This window comes from Triticum urartu, chromosome 1A, assembly GCF_056163025.1.
Source record: "Triticum urartu cultivar PI428250 chromosome 1A, HENAU_Tu73, whole genome shotgun sequence".
Lineage (NCBI taxonomy): Eukaryota > Viridiplantae > Streptophyta > Magnoliopsida > Poales > Poaceae > Triticum > Triticum urartu.
The window spans coordinates 541,678,249-541,704,938 of NC_141873.1; the positions used below are offsets into that span (position 1 = coordinate 541,678,249).

The 26,690-nt window shown below is 46.3% G+C and overlaps 1 protein-coding gene and 1 pseudogene across 2 annotated transcripts; one reads left to right on the top strand and one right to left on the bottom strand.

Annotated features, from left to right (window-relative positions):
• Positions 1 to 1,825: 1,825 nt before the first annotated feature.
• On the top strand, positions 1,826 to 2,727 carry LOC125538011 (transcription factor bHLH14-like; annotated as a pseudogene).
• A 10,963-nt stretch (positions 2,728 to 13,690) lies between these two features.
• Positions 13,691 to 19,659, bottom strand: LOC125538022 (protein HEAT INTOLERANT 4). 2 transcript variants are annotated; one of them, XM_087529952.1, is made up of 14 exons: positions 19,243 to 19,659; positions 18,600 to 18,638; positions 18,447 to 18,500; positions 18,294 to 18,357; positions 17,656 to 17,714; positions 16,830 to 16,954; positions 16,632 to 16,691; positions 16,386 to 16,444; positions 15,410 to 15,483; positions 14,823 to 14,861; positions 14,678 to 14,740; positions 14,504 to 14,551; positions 14,292 to 14,420; positions 13,691 to 14,204 (listed from the first exon to the last, which is right to left on the bottom strand). In XM_087529952.1, exons 1-14 carry the CDS (start codon positions 19,279 to 19,281, stop codon positions 14,157 to 14,159), a joined length of 900 nt encoding a protein of 299 aa, XP_087386078.1. In that variant the 5' UTR covers positions 19,282 to 19,659; the 3' UTR covers positions 13,691 to 14,156. The 2 variants fall into 2 exon arrangements, with proteins under 2 accessions (XP_087386078.1, XP_048557288.1); XM_048701331.2 differs by lacking the exon at positions 14,823 to 14,861 and having other exon boundaries at positions 13,693 to 14,204.
• Positions 19,660 to 26,690: the final 7,031 nt, after the last annotated feature.

A 26,690-nucleotide genomic window follows, 5' to 3' on the forward strand; every position in this document is an offset into this window, starting at 1 on the left:
TGGAAGCAACATTTACGGAGTAAGAACGGATGGAAAGAGACGCTGAGATTTGAGGGCGTGCTTTGCGGATGTAGTTAGGAAGGAGCAATCACCTAATATATCGTGTCGCCTAATTATCCAATTGGACGTAGATCCTGCTTTCGATCCGACGGCCTCCGGCTGGTCTGATAGATGCAACGCATCAGTAGTCTGATGCCTAGTGATGCAACGTTGTGTGATGGTAACCACCATTATCCTTTTTGTCATTTAATATAATACGTCATGTCATCAATATGCCTAGTTGTCATTGGATGAGGATGCATGTTACTACATATGTACTCCCTCCATTCGGTGAAAAGTGTACTTGTAGAAATTTTAGGACAAATTATGGAGTGAGTAAAAAAATGCTGAGGAGATGCAAGCCACCATCTCTTTCCTCTTTAATAAGCCAACACCCAAGGAGCTAAGTGCATATAGAAATTAAGAAGACCATGTGTAAAATGTTATTGGTCTTGATTACCGTGTGATGAGAAAAAAATCATTTTTTTGTACTTTAAAGTGCATCGAGAAGATAGAAAGTACATTACTTTATAGACAAATTTTATAGTTAAACTACATTCTTCACTGAACGAAAGGAGAACGGTACACCTACTATGACTATTCTGATAGTGTGCCATAGAGAACGAACGAGGAATTTAATAGCAAATTGATTGTGAACACGACTGACTAGTCTGACAGAGTATCAGCACAAACGAGGAATTTAATAGCAAATTGATTGTGAACACAACTGATTCTACAAATGAATAAACAAGGTTGCGCTACAGTATTAGGTTATGATACAATGCAATGGAAATGTACTACTAGTAACCAAAGAGATATCATGCAATATCATACTTGAGAAAGGTGTGACAGCTCCCGGGTGTCACTACACCCTCATGAACAGTAAATTACAAAAAATCTGAAAATTTGGGCAATAAAAAAGGATCAAACTTTTGATGTTCTTTCAAATTTTCAGGCAGAAATAACATTCGAGGAGGACTCACCAAAAAAAAATTACTGCTCCAAACTGCACATAAATTTTGAACACTGATTTTGTTTTTTTAGGTTAGGGATCCTCAAATTTTATTTGAGGCTGAAACTTTGCAAGAACGTCAAATGTTTGATCATGTTTGATGTTCCAAAGTTTCAGATTTTTTTGATTTTGTTTTCAAATTTCTTGAAAAAAAATTCATAGCGGTCGGAGTGTGTAGGGGGCACCCGGGTGTTGAAAGTCATGTCTCTGATACTGCTATAGTGTGCTAACCACTGTAAGAGACCTTACTAATCCATCTTTTTCTGTCGGCTATACTGCGCTATCGGCTATAGTCTGCTAACCATTGTTTTTCTTTTTGGTTCATACGATATGGCACTGCACAATTAAAGATGGCATATCTAAATAGTCTAAACAAGGTTTTTTTCCGTGATGATACTCTATTAGACTAGTCTAAACAAGGTTGCACCACAGTATACTAGGTTATGATACAATGCAATGGAAATGTACTAGTAACGAAAGTGATGTGATATCATGCAATATGATACTGCTACAGGGTACTAACCACTGTAAGAGACCTTACTAATGCATCTCTTTCTGTCGCCATATTTTTCATATCAACTATCGTTTCCAAGATTACAACACCCTACTTACAACCTAGGCCGCTGCTTGAACATATAATTAATCGGTTCAGCGAGGTTATAACCGGAAAACGTGCCACACCACCCGCCAGTATAAAAGCATACCCGAACTTACCATACGATCATAGTACATAGAGCATCTCTGCTTGTCATTTCGAGGCGACAGAGGAGCGATATCGAGGTGCCTTCCATGGACGATCAACTCTGTCCGCCTTCCTCTTTCCTTCCACCCACGTCGTCCTCCCAATTTTGCACCGTGGGCCATCAGGTACTCGAGTTCGTGTCCCAGGATCTTCCCGAACAATGGCTGTTCCACGACGGCATGATGTCCAAGAACGTGGACGGGGAGCTGTGGCCTATGGGGAGCACGCTCCCCCGTAGCCCTCAGCTCTCCGAGCTGCCGCCGCCGAGCCTCCTGCTTGCAAATCCGCAGTGCCATGCGAAGCGGCGAGGCCGGAAACCCGGGCCACGCTCTGACGGTCGCCACAGCGTCGGCCATATGCAGGCCGAGCGGCAGCGCCGCGACAAACTGAACCGTCGATTTTGCGACCCCCGCGCTGTCGTCCCCAACGTGTCCCGTATGGACAAGGCATCACTCCTGGCTGACGCCGCCACCTACATCGCGGAGCTGCGCTCCCGCGTAGCGTCCCTCGAGGAGGAGACCAACAAGGCATTGGAGGAAAGCCCAACGGCCGCTTCTCGCGGTGGTCCGGCTTCCAAGTTCCTGCAGGTGGATGAAACGGTGGAGGTGCGGATGATGGGACGTGACGCGGCCGCGGTGGTATGACCACCGCGGCCAGCCACGCTCCGGCGCGGCTGATGGGCGCGCTCCAGTCGCTGGACCTGCAGGTGCAGCATGGATGCCTTAGCCGCGTCCAAGGCGTGACCATGCAGGACGTCCTCGTGGACGTGCCAGCCTCGGTGGAGGACGCCGACGGCATCCGCTCGGCGCTGCTCCAGGCGCTGCAGGACAGCGCCTAGCCGCTAGCCGGCCGGAGCATTGATCGTGATAATGAAGCAGATGGAGTGGACGTCTATGACATCGTTCCTAATTTGGTTTCCTGATGTTATACATGAAATATATTGCATATTATCAACGTAGACGGTGTAGTCACGGAACGCGGATTTCCTGTATGTACGTAGCGTACGTCGCCCCATCCACCTTATAGTATTGGTATTGCTTGTATTCTATCCTACTATAATGACGTGATTTAAATACCTGAGAAGTGATTCTCCATGCTTTGTCAAATATACGTGTTTTTTTATTCACGGGAATGCCACTTGACGCACTCTATTGCACAAGGAAAATAACTTTGCAGTCCCGGAAAATACAGAGTTTGAATGATAAGAAATCTAGCAATCTTGTGTGCCACGTTTTTAGCATCCCTCAGACGGTGTTGTATCTTAATCATGCCAATTCGATTCAGGAGTTTTTCCTTGACTCCAAGCGATAGTCTAACTTTTTTAGAAAAGGAGGATGACCCCCAGTCTCTGTATTTGGATGATGCATACGGCCACTTTATTAATTATTCTCACAAAACCTTATAAAGTCATACAACAGTAAGACTAAAGCCGCCGTCTAAGCAACAAACTTTCGCAACACCTATCTAGTTGATGAAGAGGCGCAGATAGCCTGGGCCTAATACCAAACAGACATCGCAACCAAACCTAACATCTAAGACCTGAAACCCCAACCTAGCCACTTGTCGGGTCTGGGGCACACACTGGTCCGGCGTGCTCTCAGAGGCCGCCACCGTCAACTGTCACCGCTCCATCTTCAGAACTGTACTGATGCATCAACCTTGCTCGGTCTAGCTATCGTCGATGCCACCACGGCGCCCAACGGCACCTCCTCCCTACGCGCAAACAGCTGAGCACGTCGCGGTCGCCACTGATACACCTCAGCGCCATGCTACCAAGTACCACCAGCCGACACAGCTTGAAGTCCTTGAAAGATCTGTCGTGCGTAGCACCTGCCGATCAGGCATGACAAAGCGTAGCATCTGTCGGTCAGGCATGACTTGACATCTCCATCGAAGCTCCGTGCAAGACGAAGCCGCTCCACCTCCTGCCTCTGAGTTCCAGCGCTGCTCCACAAACGATGCTCCCAAGAGAGAAACGACACCGCAGTGCCGCCATCGTCCGATCTGGAACACCAGATCCTAGGGTTTCCCCCGGAGCAGCACAAGTGGGTCGACAGTAGTTACACGACGATGCCTTCATCAAGGTAACGGCGTAGAATGCCGCCATCGCTTGTCGTCGGCTCGATTTTCATTGGCAACCATGTCTCCCCAACTCGCAGCCGGGACTAGATGATGGATCTCGAGATCCGATCATCAAGCTTCTGGCCGGCCACCACCACTGTCCACCAAGCCCTCGACACCACCGCGATCTAAAGCCAGATGACATGCCGCCGAAGACCGCATCGCGCCGCCGCCCGATCCAGGCCAGCCGCCATAGCCGCCGCCCGTGGTCTGAGGCAGGGCCAACCGCCGCCGCCATCGAAGCCAACGCCATCGCTTCTAGATCGGCCGCACCTCCACGCATGTTGGGGCCCCGCCACCCTTGAGACACGGGAGGGAGGAAGAGCCCCCGCCACCGTCGTCGGCCTCCGGGCGCAAGCCGGCGGCGTCCTCCGGCGGCGGCGGGGGGAGGGAGGAAGATGGGCTAGGCCCCGGCGGCGGCTAGGGTTGGGGAGCCACCCGAGTCGCCCGAGCGGGGGGCGACGCGGGGGCCTTGCACCTGCCCGAGCGGGGGACACTCGGCTCTGTCCAGCAGACCTTAGAGCATCTTGCTTTCCACCCCAAAGCACTAGACTGACTTCATAGGTGCAAGGACACTAGAGCTGATGTCTTTAGTGTCTCCAGTTCTTCTCCCCCTTTAAAGCATCTCTAGCAGACCCCTTAAAATGGTCAAACCCATAAAAATGAGGTGTTTATAGTTTTGATCGAAAAAACGGCCCTAGCAAATCCCGTAAAACTCATTCGGCCCTTAAACTTTTTAAAGGGCACTGAAAATCCATCCGTGAGAACCTTATATGTACAGTTTCGGAGGTAGTATATAGTTCAGCCCGTAAACCGGTCAAACCTCGTCGGAGTAGACGAGCCGCCGCCGGACTAGCCAGAATCTACCCGGAACTCACCAGAATCCGTCACCGCACGTCGGAAGAAGCCGCCGCCGGTCCGAATTGCAGCCGGCTCGACCTCCACTGCTGAGGCAAGGCCGTCCACGGGCAGGGCGGAGCAAGCCACCGGCGGCCCGAATCGGGGCGGGGCGGCGCCGGAGAAGGGCGGCGGGGGGGGGGGGGGGGGGGGTCGCACGTAGCGGCGGGGAGCTCGCGCGCGGCAGCGGGCGGTGCCGGGGTCAGTCAGGGACGGGAAGGCACGCTAGGGAGCGTGCGGTCGGGGCGGTTGGCGCCGGGGTTCCAGGGCGAGGCACGCCATGGCCTGAGACGAGCTCTGCCGGCAGGGAGGAAGAAGGAAATAAAAGAAAAAAAATGAGCTACAGTGAGATACAGTTTTATTTACGGGTCTGCTCTGCCGAGGCAATTTCGCACCATAAAAATGGTTTACGGTGCCCCTTATACACGTTGTTAAGGGTCAACTCTTAAGGGGTCTATTGTAGATGGTCTTAGGCCTTGTACAATGCAAGGTGCTTAGGAAAAGTGCTTAGCGAAATAAATCAGGCTTTCCTTAAGCATCGGTGCTTATTTATACAGAATTGACGCTTAATTAGGCGTCTCTCCTGTAAAAATAGGCATCAGTGCTTCAGAAAAACTCGGTTTATTTTTCTAAGCACCTCCTTAAGCACCTAGCATCGTACAATGCCTTAGCTTCCTTGGTTCCTATTCCTCTTCCATCTCCCGAATCATACTTTTCCTCAGATGTATCTCCTTCTTGATCCCACCACAATCGGTCACTCTTCACCCCTTTGGTGCGCATGTCTGGTGTGGCATAACCAAGCTCGACGTCTTCAACATAGAGGGGCTTGTGCCGTGCGACAAACTTGTACCATTGATCAGACAATCTTCCTCTTGAGAACATGTTTGGCGTTTGTTCCAAGATCGTGCCATGGACTCGAGTGTTTTCCCTCTCTCTAGGTGAACTTATATCCATCCAGTGAAGATTATAGATTGACAAAGAACAAGAGATAGCCTCCCCAGGGGTTTCACGGGCATCCAGGATGCAACACGGCATTAGTACAAGCGGGTGTGCTCGTAGGTCGTACCAATCCTTTTAACCGACTCTGCGTCTGCGACCTGCAAATTATTAGTACAAGCGGGTGTGCTCGTAGGTCGTATCAATCCTCTTAACCGACTCTGCGTCTGCGACCTGCAAATCCCTTTTCACTTCTTCTTCAGCACAATCCCCATAAACACATCAACGGTAAAGATCTTTCTATACTTTTTCATAATAAAGGGTAGGATGGTCGAAACCTTCGCCTACAGTAATGGGCCGGCCCATTTGGAATAGAACAAATTAAAGGAAAAAGGTACCCAAGGATCGAACCCAGGTCTTCGGGATGATGGGCAAGGGTGCTAGCTCGGCCACATCAAGTTCGTGATGAGTAGCAGGGCGCAATCAACTTGAGGCCAAATGAGAGCCAGATTCCCATTGGTTTTTCCGGGTTTTTTTTGTTTTTTATATTTTTAAACCGGGTTTTGTTCCCTTTTATTCTTATTTCTTTTTCTTTTTCCTTTTTTGTTTTTATCATATGCGTGACTTTTTAAAAGAAAAAATTGACTTCGTTAATTTTTCTGAAATTTCCAAATCTTTTTCAACTTCTAGAACTTTTTTTGTAACTTTTTAACTTTCTTACAAAATCTACAAAACAAATCAAAATTGATGATTCTTTTTCAAATCTGTGAGTACTTGGGCCGGCCCAACACGCGCCCGACGGGAGGGTTGCCATCATACTTGAGCCAAGGTCCAAGTGTTTTTTTCTAGTTTTTCATTTTTATTTTCTTTTTTTGTTAATTCATTTTTATTCTTTTTGAAATTTATTATTCCTTTGGAAACATGTTTATAAACTTGAAATATTATTTGGAATACCCAAAAATGTTCTTATTTTCAAATATTGTTTACAATTTTAAAAAACATTCTAGAATTTCAAAAAATGTTCCCGTTATAAAATTTTATATTCATAAATTTAAGAAATATTTGTGTTTCATAAAAAATGATAATGTTTTAGAAAATTATGTGGTTTCAATTTGTGTTAAAATAATTTATCTATTGTTAGGAATTTTTTTAAAAAGTGTTCGAAATTGTAAATTTTCATACACAATTTGTAATTCCAAAATTGTTAATAAATTTCAAGAAATGGTTAGGACATAAGTAAATGTTCATTGATAATGAGAAAAATTGTAAAACCCGAAGCATGCAAATTAGGAAAAAAAATACATGCTCACGGAGGCACCCATCTGGCCTTGTCTGCCACACTCCTCAACTGATGTTTTTCTAAACTATGGATTAACTCCAACTTTTGCAAGAGGTGGGCATGCTCATGTTAGGCATTCATGTCAGTTTTGAACAGATTATGGCACCGTTTGCATGTTGCGACACATTCGGCCATTTTTTGGCCTTTTTCACCTTAAGAACTCCAAAAATGCAAAACTTGTTGTGCAAACCCAGACAACTTTTTGATGGTGCCTTAAATTGGTCATACAAGGTCATGAAAAAAATTGGGACCATTTCAAGGATGTCTGGAAACAACGTGCTCTTAGACGAAGCATTCTGTCCTACTCGAACACCTTCTGTTCAACATGGTCTATGTTTGGACATCCTTCAAATGACCCAACTTTTGCAAACAGGTGGGTATGCCAATGGTAGACATCCTTGTCAGGTTTGATAGATTTTTGACACCATATGGCAAGGTGCAACACGTCCGACCATTTATTCGCCTTTTGGACCGAGAAAACTTCAAAAAATGCAAAAAGTGTCAAAAACCAAATAATTTGACATGGTGCCTTGAATTGGTCATACCTGAACATGGAAAAATTGGGTTCATTTAAAGAATGTCAAGAACAATGTGCTCTTAGACAGACCCTTCTCACCTACTGAACACCCTTCGTTGAATATGATCTATGGACATTCATGAAATGACCTCAAATTTTTCAAGAATGTGGACATGTCCATGGTATACGTCTGTCAGGTTTGAACAACTTCCGACACAGTATGCACATTGCGACACATCCGACCATTTATCGGCCTTTTTCACCAAGAAAATTTAGAAAATGCAGAACATGTCGAAAACCCAAACAATTTTGGCATGGTGCCTCAAATTGGTCATACAAGGCCATGAAAAAAACGAGGCCATTTAAGGGATGTCGAGAAACGAGGTACTCCCAAACAAACCCTTCTTGTCTACCCGAACACTCTCTGTTGAACATAGTATTTTTTTTCGAAAATCTCAAAACGGACCCCAATTTTTGCAAGCATGTGGATATGTCCATGTTAGGCATCCATGCCTAGTTTGAATGACTTCTGACACCATACGCACATTGCAACACGTCCAACCATGTATTTGCCTTTTTCACTGGAAAAACTCTAGAAAATGAAAAACTTGTCAAAAATCCAAACAACTTGGCATGGTGCCTTGAGTCGGTCATACAAGGTAGTGAAAAAAAATTGGGGCCATTTGACATATTTGAAAACAATGTTCTTTCAAACAGACCCTTCTGGCATAACCCGAACACTCTTAATTGAACATGGTGTATTTTTGGACATCCTTTAAATGATCCCAACTTTTGGAAGCAGATGGTAATGCCGATGATAGGCATCAATGCCAGGTTTGAACGACTTCAGACACCATATGCATGTTGCGGCATGTGTAGCCATTTATCAGCCTTTTTTAACCAAGAAAACTTCAGAAAATGCAAAACTTGCCAAAAATCCAAACAACTTGGCATGGTTTTTTAATTGTTCATACAAGGGCATGCAAAAAAAATCTGGAGTCATTTTAAAGGATGTCAAAAAACAATGTGCTCTCAGACGGAGCCTTCTAGCCACTTGGACATCCTTCGTTGAATACGGTCTAATTTTTTTCATTCTTAAAATGATCCCAATTTTTGCAAGCAAGTGGGCATTCCCATGGTAGGCATTCATGCCTAGTTTTAACGATTTCCGATACCGTATGCAAGTTACGAATATTTGTATTTAATGAACAAAATTAAAAGCACAAAGATTTTTTTTTGAAACTTGGAACAAATTTCTAAAAGTGCGAATTTTTTGGGAAAAAAGAGAAACGAAAAGGGAAAATGAAAAAAATGAAAAAGAAACAAAAAAACATACAAAAAAAAGAAAAATAATGGTGGGAACGGCCTAGATGGGCGGCCTCCTGTGCGTGAAGCCGTCTTTGCCTCTCGCTGGGCAAACTGTCGGGGATTTGCATAGACCTCGATGTGAGTGACGATACAAGGGCCAGCCAACTTTCAGCTTTTCACAGTGCAGCCAACCGGTTTTGGAAACCTTTATCGGTTTTTTCTATGTAGTTTCTTTTCTGCTATATTTGTTTTCATTTTTTTCGTTTCTTCTTCTCCTTTTTTAATTATTTTTTCCTTTTCCTTTTCTTCAATTTTAATCCTTTTAAAAAATGTACATACATTTTAAAAATATTGCATTTTCAAATATTTGTCCCAAATTTAAGAAATGTTCCCATTTTCAATTTTTCTTGCAATATGTTAAAACTGTCGCTTATATAGAAATATTCGGAAATAAAAAATGCTCACAAAATAAAATAAATGCTCAGATATTGCAAAAAATGTTCTTGTTTTCCAAATTTGTTCACAAATTAAAAATTATTCAAGTTCAAAGTTTGCTCATAAATTTCAAGAATGTTTGCCGAAGTTTGAAAAATGTTTGGGAATTTTAATAATATTCTTGTTTACTAAATTTGTGCACAAATTCAAAAAACATTTATGTTTGAAAATTTGTTCGAAAATTTCATAAATGTGCGGGGAATTTCAAAAAATGTTCTCGTTTTCAAAAAAATCACAAATTAAAAATTGTGCATGTTTTTAAAATTTTCTGTAAACTCAAAGAAAATTGAGGAAATTTTGAAATGTTTACATTTTCAAGAAAATGTTTGTTATATTGGAAAATGATATGGTTTTCAGTTATTGAAAAATGTTGGAACTTTCCAATAATGTTCAGGTTTTTCAAAAAAATGTATAGAAATTTCAAATTTTATTCGGATTTGTTTTTCAAAAACCTGGTCATGTTTTCCAAAATGTTTGCAAACAATTCAAAATTCTGTACGGTGCAGCAAGGAATGCTGCTACAGTGAATGTGCCGTTAGTGTTAACTAGTAATCGTGTACGTGCAAATGCACGTATTGATTAATGCAAAAATAATGTTGCACATATTAATTTTCATTCAGTTTTCCAGCTATATAATGAGTACACATAAATTTCCAGTGATAAAAAAAATGTACAATATTATCAAGCTTGTTGTTCCCTGTTTCTTGCCTCGAAGGTTTTGTCTCGTTACAACATTCCATCAAATACAAAAGATAATAATAGACAAGTCTTTGCCTGTCGAAGGAAATTGCGTAGCTAAAAATAATATATATGCAGTACAAACAATATATTGATAGAAACCAGAACTGAATTATTTCAAGTGTTCATGGAACACAACACCCATTTCTGCACTTCTCTTGGGGCTGCGAAAATGAAAACAAAACAAAGAGGCTTATTCCAGTCTGGTCAGGAGATCATATTTGGACTACAAAATTGAAACCCTAAGTTCGAACTGTCGGGAAGTCCATGTCTCCCTAATAACAAGAAGACAATGCAATCTCACATCTTCTCGACGTCCCAGATAAAGAAACTTCATAGTGTAGCAAAAATTTGTTTGCTCCATCGGCAATCGCATAGATGCAGAAAACAAGTTGGCCAATCCATCAGCATGAAGAAAATTCACATTGTTAAGAATTTGAATGGTAGAAAGGCAATTTGATGAAAGTGATCAAAATGAATGCACATGGTAAACCCTATAGACAAATCTAACAACTTGCGATGAACACATAGGCCAAGATAGCAAAAACAGTGAGTCCATCAGAACATTTTCTATAACATCAAATGAGAAACATAGATTGTAACTCATACAAATAAACAACCTGGTAAAGTTTCTGTCGGCTGGTCATCTAGATTTACCTATCAGCATTTTTTCTACAAATTAATCGTGTTCTAGATAATTGTCTTCTTTTCACAGGAAATGCTAGCTTGCGATAATGTTCTGCATAACCTTGAATCCACTGCATAATTTTTACAGCTTGAATCCTCTGTATCCGAATAATGCATAGAAAAACAAATTATACACTTAACCTGGATCGGTGATGGTAAAGCTACGCAATGGTAGAAACAAATATCACTTCACTCTTCAGTTTCATTCATACAGTAAGCTTAGTCAGATTATTTCCCTTATCATAGATTCATTTTGGCTTATATACAACAATCTAAGCACAAATCTAAAAGCTGAGAGAGGACTTACCGATAAATCATAACAAGCTCAATCGAAACATGGAAATTGCAAAATATCATAGGAAAATGTTTTTAGCAGAAAAAATCCATGCTAATTTAGAAGATAAAACTCAACATTGTTCAGTTATGGTCATATGTCAATATATATAATCAGTAAGTACGAAAACTCTACCTATTATTAAATCTTCCTTCAGTAAGATCCCTCCAGTGTTGTGAACACAACAATATAGAAGCTAGAATAAGAGAAAAGGGTAATTAGGGAAACTGCAAAAAATAATCACACCGCTACATGATCTTGGAGAGAACAAATGTGAACACCACATAGCGAGGAAACTCTCTTGATGAATATAATACTTATTGTTTAATATTAAGATGTCCTCGACAGTGGCGACGGCGGCACCTCTGGCTAGAAGAGGGTGGCACAACTCGGGGTGGGTGAGCTATGGCATCGAGCGAGTACATGACTCTCCCGACTATACTTACATGTTCAGCAGCACTCACTGTCAAACAAATATATATTAAGATTTCAGGTCATCAACGCATACATGTAATTCGAGAAAACAAACTCATGAAATAAACTGATAAAATGGTGGATAATATAAAACTTAGACAATTGCAGTTGTGAGGTAATCAAGAAAAGATGCAAGCAGGTCACATACCAGGGCAGTGGCTGTAGACAACCTCCTAGGCTTCTTGTCCTATCTTTTTTCCTCACAAGCTCCACATAATCACTTCACTGAACCAAGAAATGAGATCACCTATTGATAGTTAAGCATGATTTCCTGATCATCAACTCACTTGTTAGGTTAAAAATATTTAAAAAGATGATTATTAGATCAACATGCCTTGTTTCTTGCCATATTGGTGGCAGTTGGAGGCTGATACTTGTGATGTGCAGTTAAATGATTTAAGGGGGACTTGATTTGATGCCTATGTCTGACTATATCCGGCAATGGATACTGAATAATCGCATCATATTTGGAGATAGCAGTAAGGTGGCATTATCATAATACTTTAGCTTATTTACCAGATTACATTAGTTGCAAAATATTTACCTATCTACAACAGGAAATCCTATCTGTATCAATATTGATGGAGCTAACACTAAACAGTATAATCAACATGCGTAGTTGAGAGCCCTCTTCCTCTCATTCCATGTTATACATGCTTTTATCCTGAAGTTAAGTTCTAATCAACAGTAAAGTTGGTGGTGTAGACAAAGCAGGATCAGGTGTATACGTCCAATTTCAAACCACAACAGGGCCTACAAGGAGGGAATTAGCTAGGAAACGGAAGAAGCCTGAAAGGTAATCTTGATTAATTCTAAAATGGCAGACCATTATGGATGCCGGCGAGCTGCCTGAAAGAACGTGAATATTGTTCATCGCAAAAATTCAGAAATTTGTCATTCAGTAATGGAGCACACACATGCCAGCGATCCAGACACAGAACACTCACAAGCAGAACACCCACACAGAGCACGGACGCACACAGTGGTAGACACACGCAGAGAGGGGAAGGAATCCATACCAGAAAAAACCAAAGGGAGGCTTGCTCAGCTGGTTGGGGAGGCAGAGGTCCGCCGACGCGTCGAGCCGGAGGTCCGTCATTCCGTCGTCACGTCGGGAAACAGGTAGAGGCGGCACAAGTCGAGGCAGGGGTCCGCCGGCGCGTAGAGAAGGCGGTCGCCAGTCAGCCGACACGTCGGGAGGTGGTCGGGCGGAGGTCGTCCGGCGCATGGAGGCGGAGGTCCACCGGTCCGCCGGCCCGCCAAGTCGCCCAGGCAGCGTGCGAGGATGGTCGGGGTGGGCAGGGGCCGTGCGGGATTTGCAGACGACGACGAGGACGAAGGAACGCCAGGGCCCTCTGCTGCTGTTGCGGGCGCCGACGAGGATGGGCTATTCCGGACGGCGGCGACGACAGAGGGGCGGCAAAGGAGCGCTGGCGGCGGCGCGTGGGTGGATGGTGGCCGTGTTCCTTTTTTGGTGAACTGTTCGCTCGAGGTGCGCGTGCGTGGATGGTGGCCGCGTTCCTCTTTTTTTAACTGTTTGCTCGAGGTGGGGAGTATGCGCACGCGATGGGAGAGCGGCGGCGGTAATGGCATGATGGGTAATTAAAGCGTAAAACGCGTTTAGTATGCTGGAGGGATGTAGACCATCAGATTACAGGTTTCGATGGATATGATGATCTGGTTCTCCGCCCTCTCTTTCTTTTATAGTGGTAGTAGATTTATAAATTATTTGCACTTGGATCAGTCGTTAGCAGCCGTTGTCTCTAGTGGCTAGCAGTACTCGGTTACAACGTACAAGTCTATTTTTTCGCGCTACAAACATAGCTAACATCGGTGCCGTTGTATCAAAGTGGGACTCATTTCTTTTTTATATGATGTCGAAGGAGTGCATCCAAAGTTCCAGAACGGTACGAGCGCAGCTGCTTGTACCAGTAGCCATACCGACTGGTCTCTTCTCTTCTCTAAACATGCAGAAGCAATGCTGAGAAGCGGCCTTCGCGCTCCGGCTTGGTTTTGCGGTGGCGCTAGGTATCGCTGCGGTGTCACCCAGGGAGTGAGTGCCATAGTGGGATTCATACATAAAAATGTTCCAGGCAATGGGCATCCAAATAATTCACCTAGTTGAGATTGCTACAAACGTGTTAACAACACAGCAGCAAACCATACGGAATCAAATAGAGCTATTGCTACAACGTTGCAAAATCTGAGGACTCAAAGATTCACATAGAGCTCATTTCTAAGCCAATCCTTTACCGTAACTAGTAGGATTTACAATGTGCGCAATGAAAAAGAATGCACAAGATGCTCTTAAGGCTTGGCAGGAGTCTGTCTTGAGTGTAACTGTAGGACAAATACACTTCGGGTGCCACAATTCATCCGATCCATGGTTCAACAAGGAACTGCATCTGAATATATTGAGTAAGATAATCTCCCCTGCCATTCAAATTCTTTACTGGCTCTTCAAGCCAACTTAATTTGTAATGCCCACACGAAATGTGAGGATAGATCTTTTGGTCTTCAACTCTGTTTGTGCGCCTTCATAAAATATCTATTGATGTAATCTGCCTGCAAAACACAATTATAGATACATAATCAAATCCAGCACAAGCTCTTATGGTCCAGTCTAGAATACCGAGTAGCATTTATGCGTACCTTTTGTATGCTTAAATCAGGAGCGTCCAGGGCATTTACAGGATAAAATTTGTAAAATTTGATGTTTTCAAACGCCTTCTTTTTCTCAGGGTCCATGTTATCAATAGCTTCTTTTCTGGCTTCTTTGGCCTGCAGAAGTTTCGCAGCAGCATAGTATTAGGATACACTAAAATCTTGGGCGAAAATAAATAACATCTTGGTTAGTTGTGAACCTGTTTCAGCTCGCGCTTCCTTTCTCTAACCTTCTCCTTTACGAATTCCTATTGACGAAATGAGGCAGTAAAGTTAGGAAGAAGAAAACTTATCGAGGCAATGATTAATTGATCATAGGCTATGCTAAGTATCCTTTATAATAGACCAAGCACATAAATCACTGCAATGTGCACCTTAAATTTTTCTCTCTCATCCTCTGGCAATTCCTCAGCTTTAACTAGGTCGTCAGTAAACTCCTGCATTGCAACACAATGATTGGACACAGATGTTCTTCAAAGGATAGTGCGCCATCACAGTAAAAACCAAATATACACACACCTCATAATTATCCATTTCCCAGTCAAACGGGCAAACTATCTACAACAGAAATCACAAAAGTTTATGATAACAACAATTAACAGCTATTTGCAATCAAAAATCCTGTGTACAATATTACTAAGTGGAACTTGGGGTGAGATTTCGTAGCAGGGGGTAGGGATGCAGATGCGGGTCCTGCTGGTCCCGCATAACATGGTAAGTCAGTTCAAAATAAACTGACAGCTCTAAACTCTCGTAATGAAGGGATGAGATTCTGCAAAGCTGGATGCGGGACGGGTCGTCGGGTCGGGCGCCGCTCTGCACCCCTAGCAGGGGGTCACACCTTTCACCACTTCGAGTTATCTGCTAACCCAACTTTGTTTATTCCCATATAAGCCCAAAAAGGTAGCTCATGTGGATTAAGTTTAGATGCAGATTGCGGCGACAAAAACCAAAATGTTCTCTTGCGAGATTTATTAATTTAGTAATTATGACTCCTAGATGAAATATAGTGAACTGCTTGCTTTAAGAAAGTATATATAAGAGATGCAACAGAAGTTCATAACTATTTAGGCCGCATAACAATGGACCTACTAAAAGAAGCTTACCGGGCGTTCTAGAGGATATATGATATCGACAGTTGTATCTTGGTCCTCTTCAGGAGAAATAAGCGGCATATAATCTGCAGAAAACCATATTATCAAACACTTCAAATATAACGTATCTAACTCAAACCATCTAATCTACCCGTCGAACAACGTGAGGATGTGTGCATGTATTTTTTTTAAAATCCCACGGTCTGCTGTTTAATTGTTTAGGTGGATGTGTTGAGCTGAGGTTATTTGTGTGATAATCTGAACCTTGAGCTTTGGCATGTAGTGACAAATTTGGATTGAATGTACAAAGACCATCAAAGATCAAACCAATGCGCATATGCAATACACAATTGGAAAGAAAGACCATTTTTTGCAAGAGAAGTCTTGATTGAGACAGAGAATAAGCAAGCGTTAATCTTAAAATGTTATTAGATACCTATAAGAGTACTCCCTCCGTCCAAAAATACTTGTCATCAAAATGGATAAAAAATGATGTATCTAGAACTAAAATACGTCTAGATACATCCCTTTTTATTCATTTTGATGACAAGTATTCCCGGACGGAGGGAGTACAAATGTATGCAATTTATAGTTTTGTTAATGCAATATGGGCATCCAACAAGAGCAAATCAAGCAATCAACTCAGTCACATGTAACCTGACTCCCAATCAGTATAATCAGCAATTAAGTAGGAAGGAGCTACTAATCCCATAGCATAACATGCAACTCAAATATCACTCAGTTTAATCAGCAATCGATTAGGAAAGGGCTACTAACTCCATAACATACTGTTGCATTGCAACCCTTTAACTACAGGTAGTCGCAGCCTCACAGAACTTCATGCGCAAATTCAGATAGTGTAGTTAACATGCTAGGCTGGACCAAATCACAGATAGGTACAGAAATAGAGCCTCTCTAAAGTTATTAGATAGAAGGAGATCCAAACGCAATGACCCTACAAAAAATAATCCCAATTAATGCAGCTTACATGGCATGCAGTAGTCAAACTTCTTGACTTGCTCAGTTTTCAGATGCTTCAGTGCAGACCTGTAATAAATACAAACTTAAGATAATGTATCAAATCACAAAAAAAAGTCGAGGTTCGAGACAGTTACACGCCACATATTACTGCATGACAACATCCCCGGTAAACTAAAAAATAACAGCAACATGAATGTATGCCTTCAAGCACCAACTGTAAGCGAGGAGTGAGAATACTGTGAATAAAACTGACCTTCGCTGGGAGCAATGAAGAGTGAATATTTTTGTTTTCAAACCCTCAATCCTGCTGAGCCTATAGACCAAGTAAAAAGTGAAGTGAACAACATTGCAAAATTGCGATGATGGGCAAACAAATATAAGAACATATAGTCACCCAAAAGGCCAAAGCAGAAATAAACAAATGCGACTCATACAGATAGCATGGACATACCGGTCCTCGAGTGGAACATAGGGCACCCAGGACATCTTCATTGCTCTCATTGGTAGTATTTCTTCATATGCCCTTTGGACAGAATTTATACCAACTTTATCTGACGGGGCGCAAGGACAATCAACCTGAACCACACACATAATTGCAAGAGCTAAATGAGATCCAGCATCAGGAAATAAATAGCAAATATCTAGTCTCAGTCGATGAAACAATCATAAGCTACAAATATGCCAAGAAACATTTCCCACTGCAAGCTACTTTCAGCAGAATAGGAAAAACATTTCAGAGCATGGGTTAGAGGCAGTAACTCGCACCAGTGAAATGTTTTGGAGTAAATAATGTGGCAAGAATATGGGGCTTATTGACTCCTTACGCATTACATAAGAGGTATACTAGGAAGGAATGCTTTGAGACTGGCATTATTACAGAATAATAGAGGTACAGACTAGTAAATGTTCTTATCAGGATCAAGATTACTAAAGGTTTTTAGTCCCGCAGTACAAAGGTTCACAGTGGTAACATCACCAGCAAGAACAAGGGAATTGCTAGCAAAAAGATATGTAATTTTAAAAAATAGTTCTTGTAGTTTATGCCTACAAGGCTACAAATGGTGAAACAGGTGTGCATCTTTCTGTAATGCAAGAGATAAACAAAAATAGTTGGCTAGCATAACCATGAGAAGATGTAGCTCAAGATATGGTGTATTGGAGAAACATTTTCCTGTTCAGGCAATGCATTTCTTATCAGTGCCTACAGAAGTTAAGACAAGATGGTAAACATAACTATGGAATAAATGTTCGAATCAAGGGAAGGAATGAGAACCCACAGCGACTACAGTACGAACAAGTACTATCTTCTGTTCGCCGTTAACATGCAATTGCTGAGCTGCAGACCAACAGAAATAAGTCAATCAGAGAAATTGCTTGAGGTAACTATTCGACATGCTAGTACAGTCCAAGAAAAAATTAAACAGATAACAGTGATGATTCTGTTTCTGCAACACATCCACTTTCAATATTCAGTATATCTATGATGTGAATGGTGAAACAAATCAATGTTAGCAGACATAAACCCCAGAAATACCAATCAACTGCAAAGTGCCAATGTACTAGCCACCGACCCTGACATTTCTCATCATATAGGGAAACAACAGAGTAATTTTAATTTTAAAAAGATCTAACAAAGGATCATTTACTTGGTGGCTGTGTAGAGGAAACATTTCAGCACCAATAAACCACGCAAAAGTAGCTCTACGGCATCATTACTGAAACTTTCTAAACCACAAACAGATTCCTTGGCTATATCATAAACTTCACAACAAAATTTACCCCAGATGATTCAAACAAGAAACAATGCCCTCAATGACACCAGTTTATTGCCGGTTACAAAAATATTTCGAAAGCTGATATGTAGAATGCATCAGAGATGTAAACTTCAACGTATCCCAAGGGACAGCATACTTACGTTCGGTGTTTGCAAATAAGTAAACTGTCTTCCCATACAGCTCTCCCCCTTCTTCTAGAGCTTTCTGCCCACCAACAATGAACCATGAATCATGCGGTAAAGAAGCAATAATACCAACTAGAAGCCCAGCAGCGTTACATGTCCTATATATACCTCTAGATTTTGAAAGTTCCAGTTGAACTCCTTTATCTTGTCAATGTTTTCCCACTGTAGGAACAGATATAGACAATCAATAAGAGCAAGCAGAAGTGCATAATGCATAGTTGTCAAAATAATGCGCAACAGTAGATAGGTATGTGCACAGACCTCGGTTCCAATGGGGAAGGCCGACAACCAAAGATCCTCCTGAACACAGCAACACACCATAAGTCAGGATGAACGAAAAGCGATACAGCAACATCGTAAACAAGGGACAATGCATTTATGCATACTCATGAAGTGGCCAGACACTTTAAATCATACTATAACAGAGCATCAAAAAGCGGTTATCAGAGTCAGCGATAGTAGTGTGGTCAAAGAAACTTGTGACCGACAGCTGTATCAAAACCATTAGCACATTATATCTTGCAGGCCAGTGCGCGTGTAGAAAACCGCCACTGCAGTGATCGTCTATATCTGTTCCTAGAGTGGGAAAATATGCTGTGATTGGGCTGGCAAAAACATGCCCTGTAAGCCTCGCGGCAAAATCACTGATCGACAAGTAATTACTGATCCATCTGATACAACAATGCAGGCGCTGTAGTCCAACAGGCTGCAACTACTGATCGGCAAGTACTCCTAGTCAGCACCGCACCCCAATTCCCTGTGAGAGAGACCCGACCAATGTAGGCCTCGCGGCAGAATCAGAGCTCCCCTACTCGAAGACACCGGAGCTACAGGCCTAGCAAACGCATCCGGGGAAGACCGGAAGAGTCGTCGGCGACTTTCATCGAGTCTGCTCGGTGCTCACCAGATTCCGCCTCTCGGCGAAGTGCTCCGCCTCGGGCATGGGCTATGGCGTCACCCTGGCGCGCCTCACCGGCCTCGCCGCCGTCCTGCTCGTGCCGGCGGCCTCCGCGGCCGCGCGCTTCCTGCTCCTGGGCCCCGCCATTGCTCTCAACTGGAACGCCGCACGAGGACAGGGCAGGCCAGGGGCTCGCGTTTCGGTTTGGAATTTGGGGAGAGGGATGCCGCTTATATTGGCGCCTCGCGTGGATTGGACGCGAACCGGCGCGTCAAATCGACGCGATCCAAATCCGGCACGAACCCGCCCTCAGTCCGACTGGTATTCGGCGCGGGGCGGCTGCGGTTTGCGAGGTTGCGGTGGTGTAGATCGCCATCGGGGGCAGGAGAGGAGGCGATGGGGAAAAGGAGCCCCGGCCGGGGAAAGAAGTGCAACGCCCTAGGGCATGCTGCTACATTGTAAAGCCATCTAAACGTGAGGCACAGCCAGACAGTTAAAAAAAAAACTATAGCCAGACGTGGTTCCTCTAGAATATGAGATCTGCTTGGGACTTACAAGAGGTCAAGTTCAGACCGTTGGAAGATAACCTATACAGTATACACAGTCCAATTCTAGTGTCTTGGGGATTGGGAGAGAGTCGTGAACGATGGCCCATGACAGTTTCGAGGAGACGCGGTGGTCATCAAACCTTATGATGAGGTGACAAAGCCAACGACCGTCAAGATGGACACGATCGAGATATGGGCGCAAATCCATGATGTACTAGATCTGTGCGCCCATCTAGTCTCATCTCTTGCTGCTAAAGTGGAGGAAGTTCTGTTCGCCGAACCCCCGTCGCAAGACTTCTCCGATAACTTTTATCGCGTTTGGGTCAGAATTGATGTCACAGAAATATATAGATAAACTATCAATACTGATGAGCTCCCCCCCCTCCCCCCCTTCCTTTTCATCTCCTCTGAGGCGACTCGAGGGCAACCCTAGCGCCGCCTCCGAGCTCTCCCCCTCCCTCTTCCTCGTCTCCGCCGCTACCAAGGGCGCTCGGCACCGACGCGTGGCCCTGATGACGGTGGCGGCGGATAGGGATGGGCATATAACCTGAAAACCGATGTCCCGAACCGAACTAACCGGCACCGGAGCCGAATTCACCGAAGTCGAGAACCTCGGTTGTACGTTCGGTTTGCATTCGATGAAAACCAAACTTAGTCCGGTGTATTCGGTTTTAGCCCTTGGATACCCGAATGGACTGAGAACCGAGTAAACACAAAGGCCCGCCTGTTGCTACTCAAGTGCTTTTTGCACAAGTCCCACGTCGCATCAGAAAGAGGTGAACATGAGTAGAGTAGCTGACACAGTGAGCCACCATCGCTATAAATTTTGTGTAACAAAGTAGTACACTTCTCTCGGTATAGTAGTACTAGTAAAGGAGTCGCCACCACTAATTTTACAGAGTAATGTTTTACCTCGGGACAATCAATAATCAATAGGAGGGAGTAACCCCATGCACGCTAGCCTTTACAAGCACTGTACACCAGAATAAAGTATGGAGGTTCCTGCTGCTAGTACGGGTACTGTACATTCAGAATGGAGACAGCAATTAGACCAATTCCAACGGGCCGACCCAAATAGACGGCGCTTTTGTTCGCCTTTTGTCCGTTTGGGTTGGCCCGGCGGACACAAACGTCCGGCGCTGTGTTTGGATCGGCGCGAGCGTCCAACGCTGGCCCGACCCATTTCATGGCGCGCCAAAAAAAAAGTATTGCAAGCATTTTGAAAATAAATACATGCATTTAATTAAACATAAAAGCCGGTCACGAAGGCCGGCGAAAGTCCACATTACATTAATTAAAATACTAAAAAACTAGACGATGCGCTGCCCTAGGCGTCCTCGGCGGCGGCGGCGTCTGCGTCGGGACCGGTGAGGTCGATCAACGTCGGCGCAGGGCCGGCCCAGGGGAACGCTGTGTTCCAGACGGCGGTGATGTCAGCCTGCGCCGCCGCTGCCTGGGCCTGGCGTGCCTCCTCTTCGTCCTCGCGCTCGAGCATCTGCAGGCGCTGGCCCTCCCGGCGGTCCTCGGCAAGCCGAACGCGGCGCCAGTGGTCGAGGTAGGCCGCCTCCTACTTCTCCGTCGTCCCGAGCCAGATCTGCAGAGCGCTGACCCACTCGCGGACTACTCCGGTCCAGGAGTAGCGCTCGATGTAGGCCGGCTCCTCCGGCTCGGCTTTGGGCGGGGACGGCGGGGCCACCGGCGGCACGACGCAGTCGCCCGCCGTGAAGAGGGCCATGGCCTCCGCCATGGCAGCCTCGAAAGCCGCCTCGTCCACCTCTCTCCAGCGATCCTCCTCCTCGCTCTCCTTGATGGCCGCCTGGTAGGCGGCCTCGGCCTCCTGGTCCTCGTCGCGGACGACGAGCGCGGGCGGCGGCAGGCTGTGGTCGACGCCGCGGACGCCACGTCGCCTCGCCTCCTCGTGCTCGATGGCGAACCATCGAGCCCAGTTGAGCGAGTCGACGGCGAAGCGCGGGTCGGCGCACTGCTCCTCGCTCAGTAACGCCCGCCGGCGCCGCACCTCCTCCGCATGGGCCCTGGCCGTCCGCGGCGCCGCCGGCACTGGGATCCTCTCCGGATCCAAATGCCAGTCGTGCGACAGCGTCACGTCCGGGTACAGCAGAGGCACGCGGTGGTGCCAGTGCCACTCGGCCTGGTGCACCGGCACGTTGATGCGCTGCCTCTGCCGGGGAGCGCGCGCTGGCACGGGGAGGGCGGGGAGGGAGGGGGAATGGCGGGCGGGGGCTTTTCCCTTGCGGCTGCTGCCGACGCCGGAGAAGAAACCCATGCTGGCGGGGCTAGGGTTGTCGCTGGCGTGGGGGCAGGGGTGGCCAGATGGGGACGGGGGGTGAGTGGTAGTGGATGAGGACGGCCCCGCCGCACGCCCGGCTTAAAAAAGGACGACCGCCGTCGCTGACGCGTGGGCCCAAGGTGGGTGGTCGTCATAAATTATGTTGACCGTAGTAGTTGGATGGCCGCCAGGTGGGGACACGGCGGACGGCGAGGAGATGCGCGGCGCGTCCGCTTTGCGTCCGCACCGACGCATTCCAGGCACAATTTTGGGCCGGAAATGGGTCGGCGCGGACGCCGGGCGGACACGATTTGAGTTTGGGTCGGCGCGTTGGGCCGCCACTTTTGTCCGCGCCGACCCAAACGGACGCGGGCGGACGAAATGGGTCGCCCCATTGGAGTTGCTCTTACGTCTGCTATTTTAATATATCTCGGTGGTGTTCGGTAGAACCGACGACCGAACCGAAATTTCGGTGCAGCTAATCTTTGGTTAGCTTATTTTCTACTAACAGGTCGGTCAGCATTTTGGCAAAACCGAAATTTAAAATAGACCGAGGAACCGACCCGAACGGTTCGGGTAAACCGAATGCCCAGCCCTAGCGGCGGGGATTCGGCGCGGCCTGGGCGGCGGGCGGCGCCGACGGGTGCTGGTGGGTGGCTTCCCACGGCAGTGTGGGTAGTGTGGAGGTCGCGGTCAGTGGCTCCTCGTAGTCCGCCGGGTCCCTTGAAGAAGCTTCGATCCCGGCTCGATCTGCTCCGGTCTGCGTCGGCGGTGGTCCCTAGCGGCGGAGTCCGTCGTCTTGTGCTGCCGGACGGTCGGATCTAGCGTTTGGGTGTGGTTCCGGGGGAAACCCCTGGCCGGCGCGGCGCCCCCCCCCAAATTCGACGTCTTTGGCGCCGATTCCCTTCCTAGAGGCTTTGGGGTGGACCCTCCCCCTCCCGCCTACCCCTTGAGCTCCAGCGGAAGCCGGCTCTCCCTTGGTCTGGGCTCGACGACACCTCGGTGGCGTGCTCCTTCTTGAAGGCGACAGTCGGGATTGGCTCTTGGTGGTGGAGTGGCCGGTGTCCCAGTTCCGAAGCACGGCGGCCTGATATTCCTACTTCATCCTGCTCGGGCTCGCCCTTGCGTGGTGAACCTTCTTCGGTCTTCTTCATGGTGGTGCGTCTTCGTCCGACAACTCACGTCATGTGCTTCGTGTTGCCTTTGCCGGCTTTGGTTCTCGTCTGGATGGGCTTCCGTTGTTCGTGGGTTAGCGTTGTCTACTTCTCCTATGGCAGCTTGGTCACCTTGAGATGGTTTATGTGGTAGCCACTCTGCGGTCGCCGGTGCAGCACCCATCAAGCCTGGGTGAAAGGGTAGTGGCCCTTTGCGACGGTGGAGACGAGTGTTGCCCAAGTTTGGTCATGGATGCAGCCGGCGCTCAATGCTTGCACGGGGTGTCCCTCCTCTCGGGCTCCCGGTTGGCTAGTAGGTGTAGGCGTAGTGCTAGTCGTTGGCAACGGTGTTGTGTGCTTGGCTCCAGTTGTTGCCATTGTGTTGTTCTGCCTAGCACCTTGTATCTTCTTTCCGATTTGCTTTGCATTCATCCCCTCTGTAATGTGGTGCCCTCGTATCCTGGCTGGTTGATGGCTTTGTTAATTCAAAGTCGGGCTAGGTTCGATCTCTTCTCAGGCTCAGCCGGCGCCTTTTCTCTAAAAGAATTGATGTCACAAAGCCACTAAAGAATGCCGTGTCTATGATCCGTGAAGCTAAGCGCCAGATTTATCGAGTTAAGTATGAGAAGCTGCCAGACTGGTGCACAGTTTGTTGAATGCTTGGTCACTTGTTTAAGGAGCATGGCACATGAATACATCCTGCATCGGCTCTCGTCTTCAAGGAGTTACGGGCTGACTAGTTTATGAGGTCTGGCCAAGGTCCAGGAGGTGGACGATGTCGTCGGGGAGGAAGAAGAGGAGGTCACAATGGTGGGCGAGGCCCAACCCCTGCACCAGGGACGCAGGAGGATTTTCAGGAGGATGGTGATCTAGGCGCTACTAATGGAAGGACCTTGGTGCTGAAGGAGGGAGGTGGAGCGAGTGCTGACTTAGGTATGGTGATGGAGGACCAAACAAGAAAGAGGATGGAGAGAGCAGAACAGGGTAGCAACTCTTTGGCTCCACCACTGGTGCATGGTACTGTCCCGAAGGAGAACCAACTGACTCTAGTTCTAGCTGGTACTACAGTTGTTAGTCCACCAATCACTAGGGATCCGAAGAAGGCAAGTACTGGTCTAGAAGGCAAGGATGGCTACTACACTGCTGCAAAAAGAAAAATGGCGGACTCCCTAGAGGAGTGCCGCCAAGACCAATGAGTGCTTTTTGATGGAACTGTCGTGGCACGGGTAAACCTGTGACAGTTCGAGAACTTCGCGATTTTGCAATGAAGTTTATGTTGGGGAACGTTGCAGAAAACAAAAATTTTCCTACTCGTTTCACCAAGATCATCTAGGAGTTCATCTAGCAACGAGTCATTAGATGCATCTACATACCTTTGTAGATTGCGCACGGAAGCGTTCAAAAGAACGGTGATGATGTAGTCGTACTCGACGTGATCCAAATCACCGATGACCAGCGCCGAACGGACGGCACCTCCGCGTTCAACACAGTACGGGACGGGAGACGTCTCCTCCTTCTTGATCCAGCAAGGGGGGAGGAGAGGTTGATGAAGATCCAGCAGCACGACGGCGTGGTGGTGGATGCAGGGCGTCACAGAAGCAGGGCTTCGCCAAGACTACGAGGGAGAGACGTAACAGGGGGAGACGGAGGCGCCAGGGGCTGGTGTGAAATCCCTCCTCTCCCCCCCACTATATATAGGGGTGCCAAGGGGGGGCGCCGGCCCTAGTAGATGAGATCTACTAGGGGCGGCGGCGGCCAAGGGGAGGTTTCCCTCCCCCCCAAGGCACCTAGGGGTGCCTTCCACCACATGGACTCTTCCATGGTGGAACCCTAGGCGCATGGGCCTATAGGGGGTGGCGCCCCAGCCCACTATGGACTGGGTTCCCTCCTATTTCAGCCCATGGGGCCCTCCGGGATAGGTGGCCCCACCCGGTGGGCCCCCGGGACCCCTCCGGTGGTCCCGGTACAATACCGATAACCCCGAAACTTGTCCCGATGGCCGAAACAACACTTCCTATATATAATTCTTTACCTCCGGACCATTCCGGAACTCCTCGTGACGTCCGGGATCTCATCCGGGACTCCGAACAACATTCGGGTTACTGCATATACATATCTTCACAACCCTAGCGTCACCGAACCTTAAGTGTGTAGACCCTACGGGTTCGGGAGACAAGCAGACATGACCGAGACGACTCTCCGGTCAATAACCAACAGCGGGATCTGGATACCCATGTTGGCTCCCACATGCTCCACGATGATCTCATCGGATGAACCACGATGTCGAGGATTCAATCAACCCCGTACGCAATTCCCTTTGTCAATCGATATGTTACTTTCCCGAGATTCGATCGTCGGTATCCCAATACCTCGTTCAATCTCGTTACCGACAAACTCATACCGTAATGCATGATCCCGTGACCAGACACTTGGTCACTTTGAGCTCATTATGATGATGCATTACCGAGTGGGCCCAGCGATATCTCTCCATCATACGGAGTGACAAATCCCAGTCTCGATCCATGTCAACCCAACAGACACTTTCGGAGATACCCGTAGTCTACCTTTATAGTCACCCAGTTACGTTGTGACGTTTGGTATACCCAAAGCACTCCTACGGTATCCGGGAGTTACACGATCTCATGGTCTAAGGAAAAGATACTTTGACATTGGAAAACTCTAGCAAACGAACTATACGATCTTCTGCTATGTTTAAGATTGGGTCTTGTCCATCACATCATTATCCTAATGATGTGATCTCGTTATCAATGACATCCAATGTCCATAGTCAGGAAACCATGACTATCTGTTGATCAACGAGCTAGTCAACTAGAGGCTTACTAGGGACATGTTGGTGTCTATCATTCACACATGTATTACGATTTCCGGATAACACAATTATAGCATGAATAAAGACAATTATCATGAACAAGGAAATATAATAATAATGCTTTTATTATTGCCTCTAGGGCATATTTCCAACAGTCTCCCACTTGCACTAGAGTCAATAATCTAGTTACATTGTGATGAATCGAACACCCATGGAATTCTGGTGTTGATCATGTTTTGCTCTAGGGAGAGGTTTAGTCAACGGATCTGCTACATTCAGGTCCGTGTGCACTTTACAAATTTCTATGTCTCCATTTTGAACATTTTCACGAATGGAGTTGAAGCGACGCTTGATGTGCCTTGTCTTCTTGTGAAACCTGGGCTCCTTGGCAAGTGCAATAGCTCCAGTGTTGTCACAAAAGAGTTTGATTGGCCCCGACGCATTGGGTATGACTCCTAGGTCGGTGATGAACTCCTTCACCCATATTGCTTCATGTGCTGCCTCCGAGGCTGCCATGTACTCCGCTTCACATGTAGATCCCGCCACGACGCTTTGCTTGCAACTGCACCAGCTTACTGCCCCACCATTCAAAATATACACGTATCCGGTTTGTGACTTAGAGTCATCCAGATCTG

What these genes read in the sequence shown, in the direction of transcription:
- LOC125538022 (XM_087529952.1), bottom strand. Translation starts at nt 19,281, where the DNA reads ATGCCCGAGGCGGAGCACTTCGCCGAGAGGCGGAATCTG. An exon ending in GGAACTTTCAAAATCTAGAG is followed by an intron (nt 18,358 to 18,446) that starts GTATATATAGGA and finishes GTTGGTGGGCAG; the next exon opens with AAAGCTCTAGAAGAAGGGGG. An exon ending in TATGTTCCACTCGAGGACCG is followed by an intron (nt 16,692 to 16,829) that starts GTATGTCCATGC and finishes CTTGGTCTATAG; the next exon opens with GCTCAGCAGGATTGAGGGTT.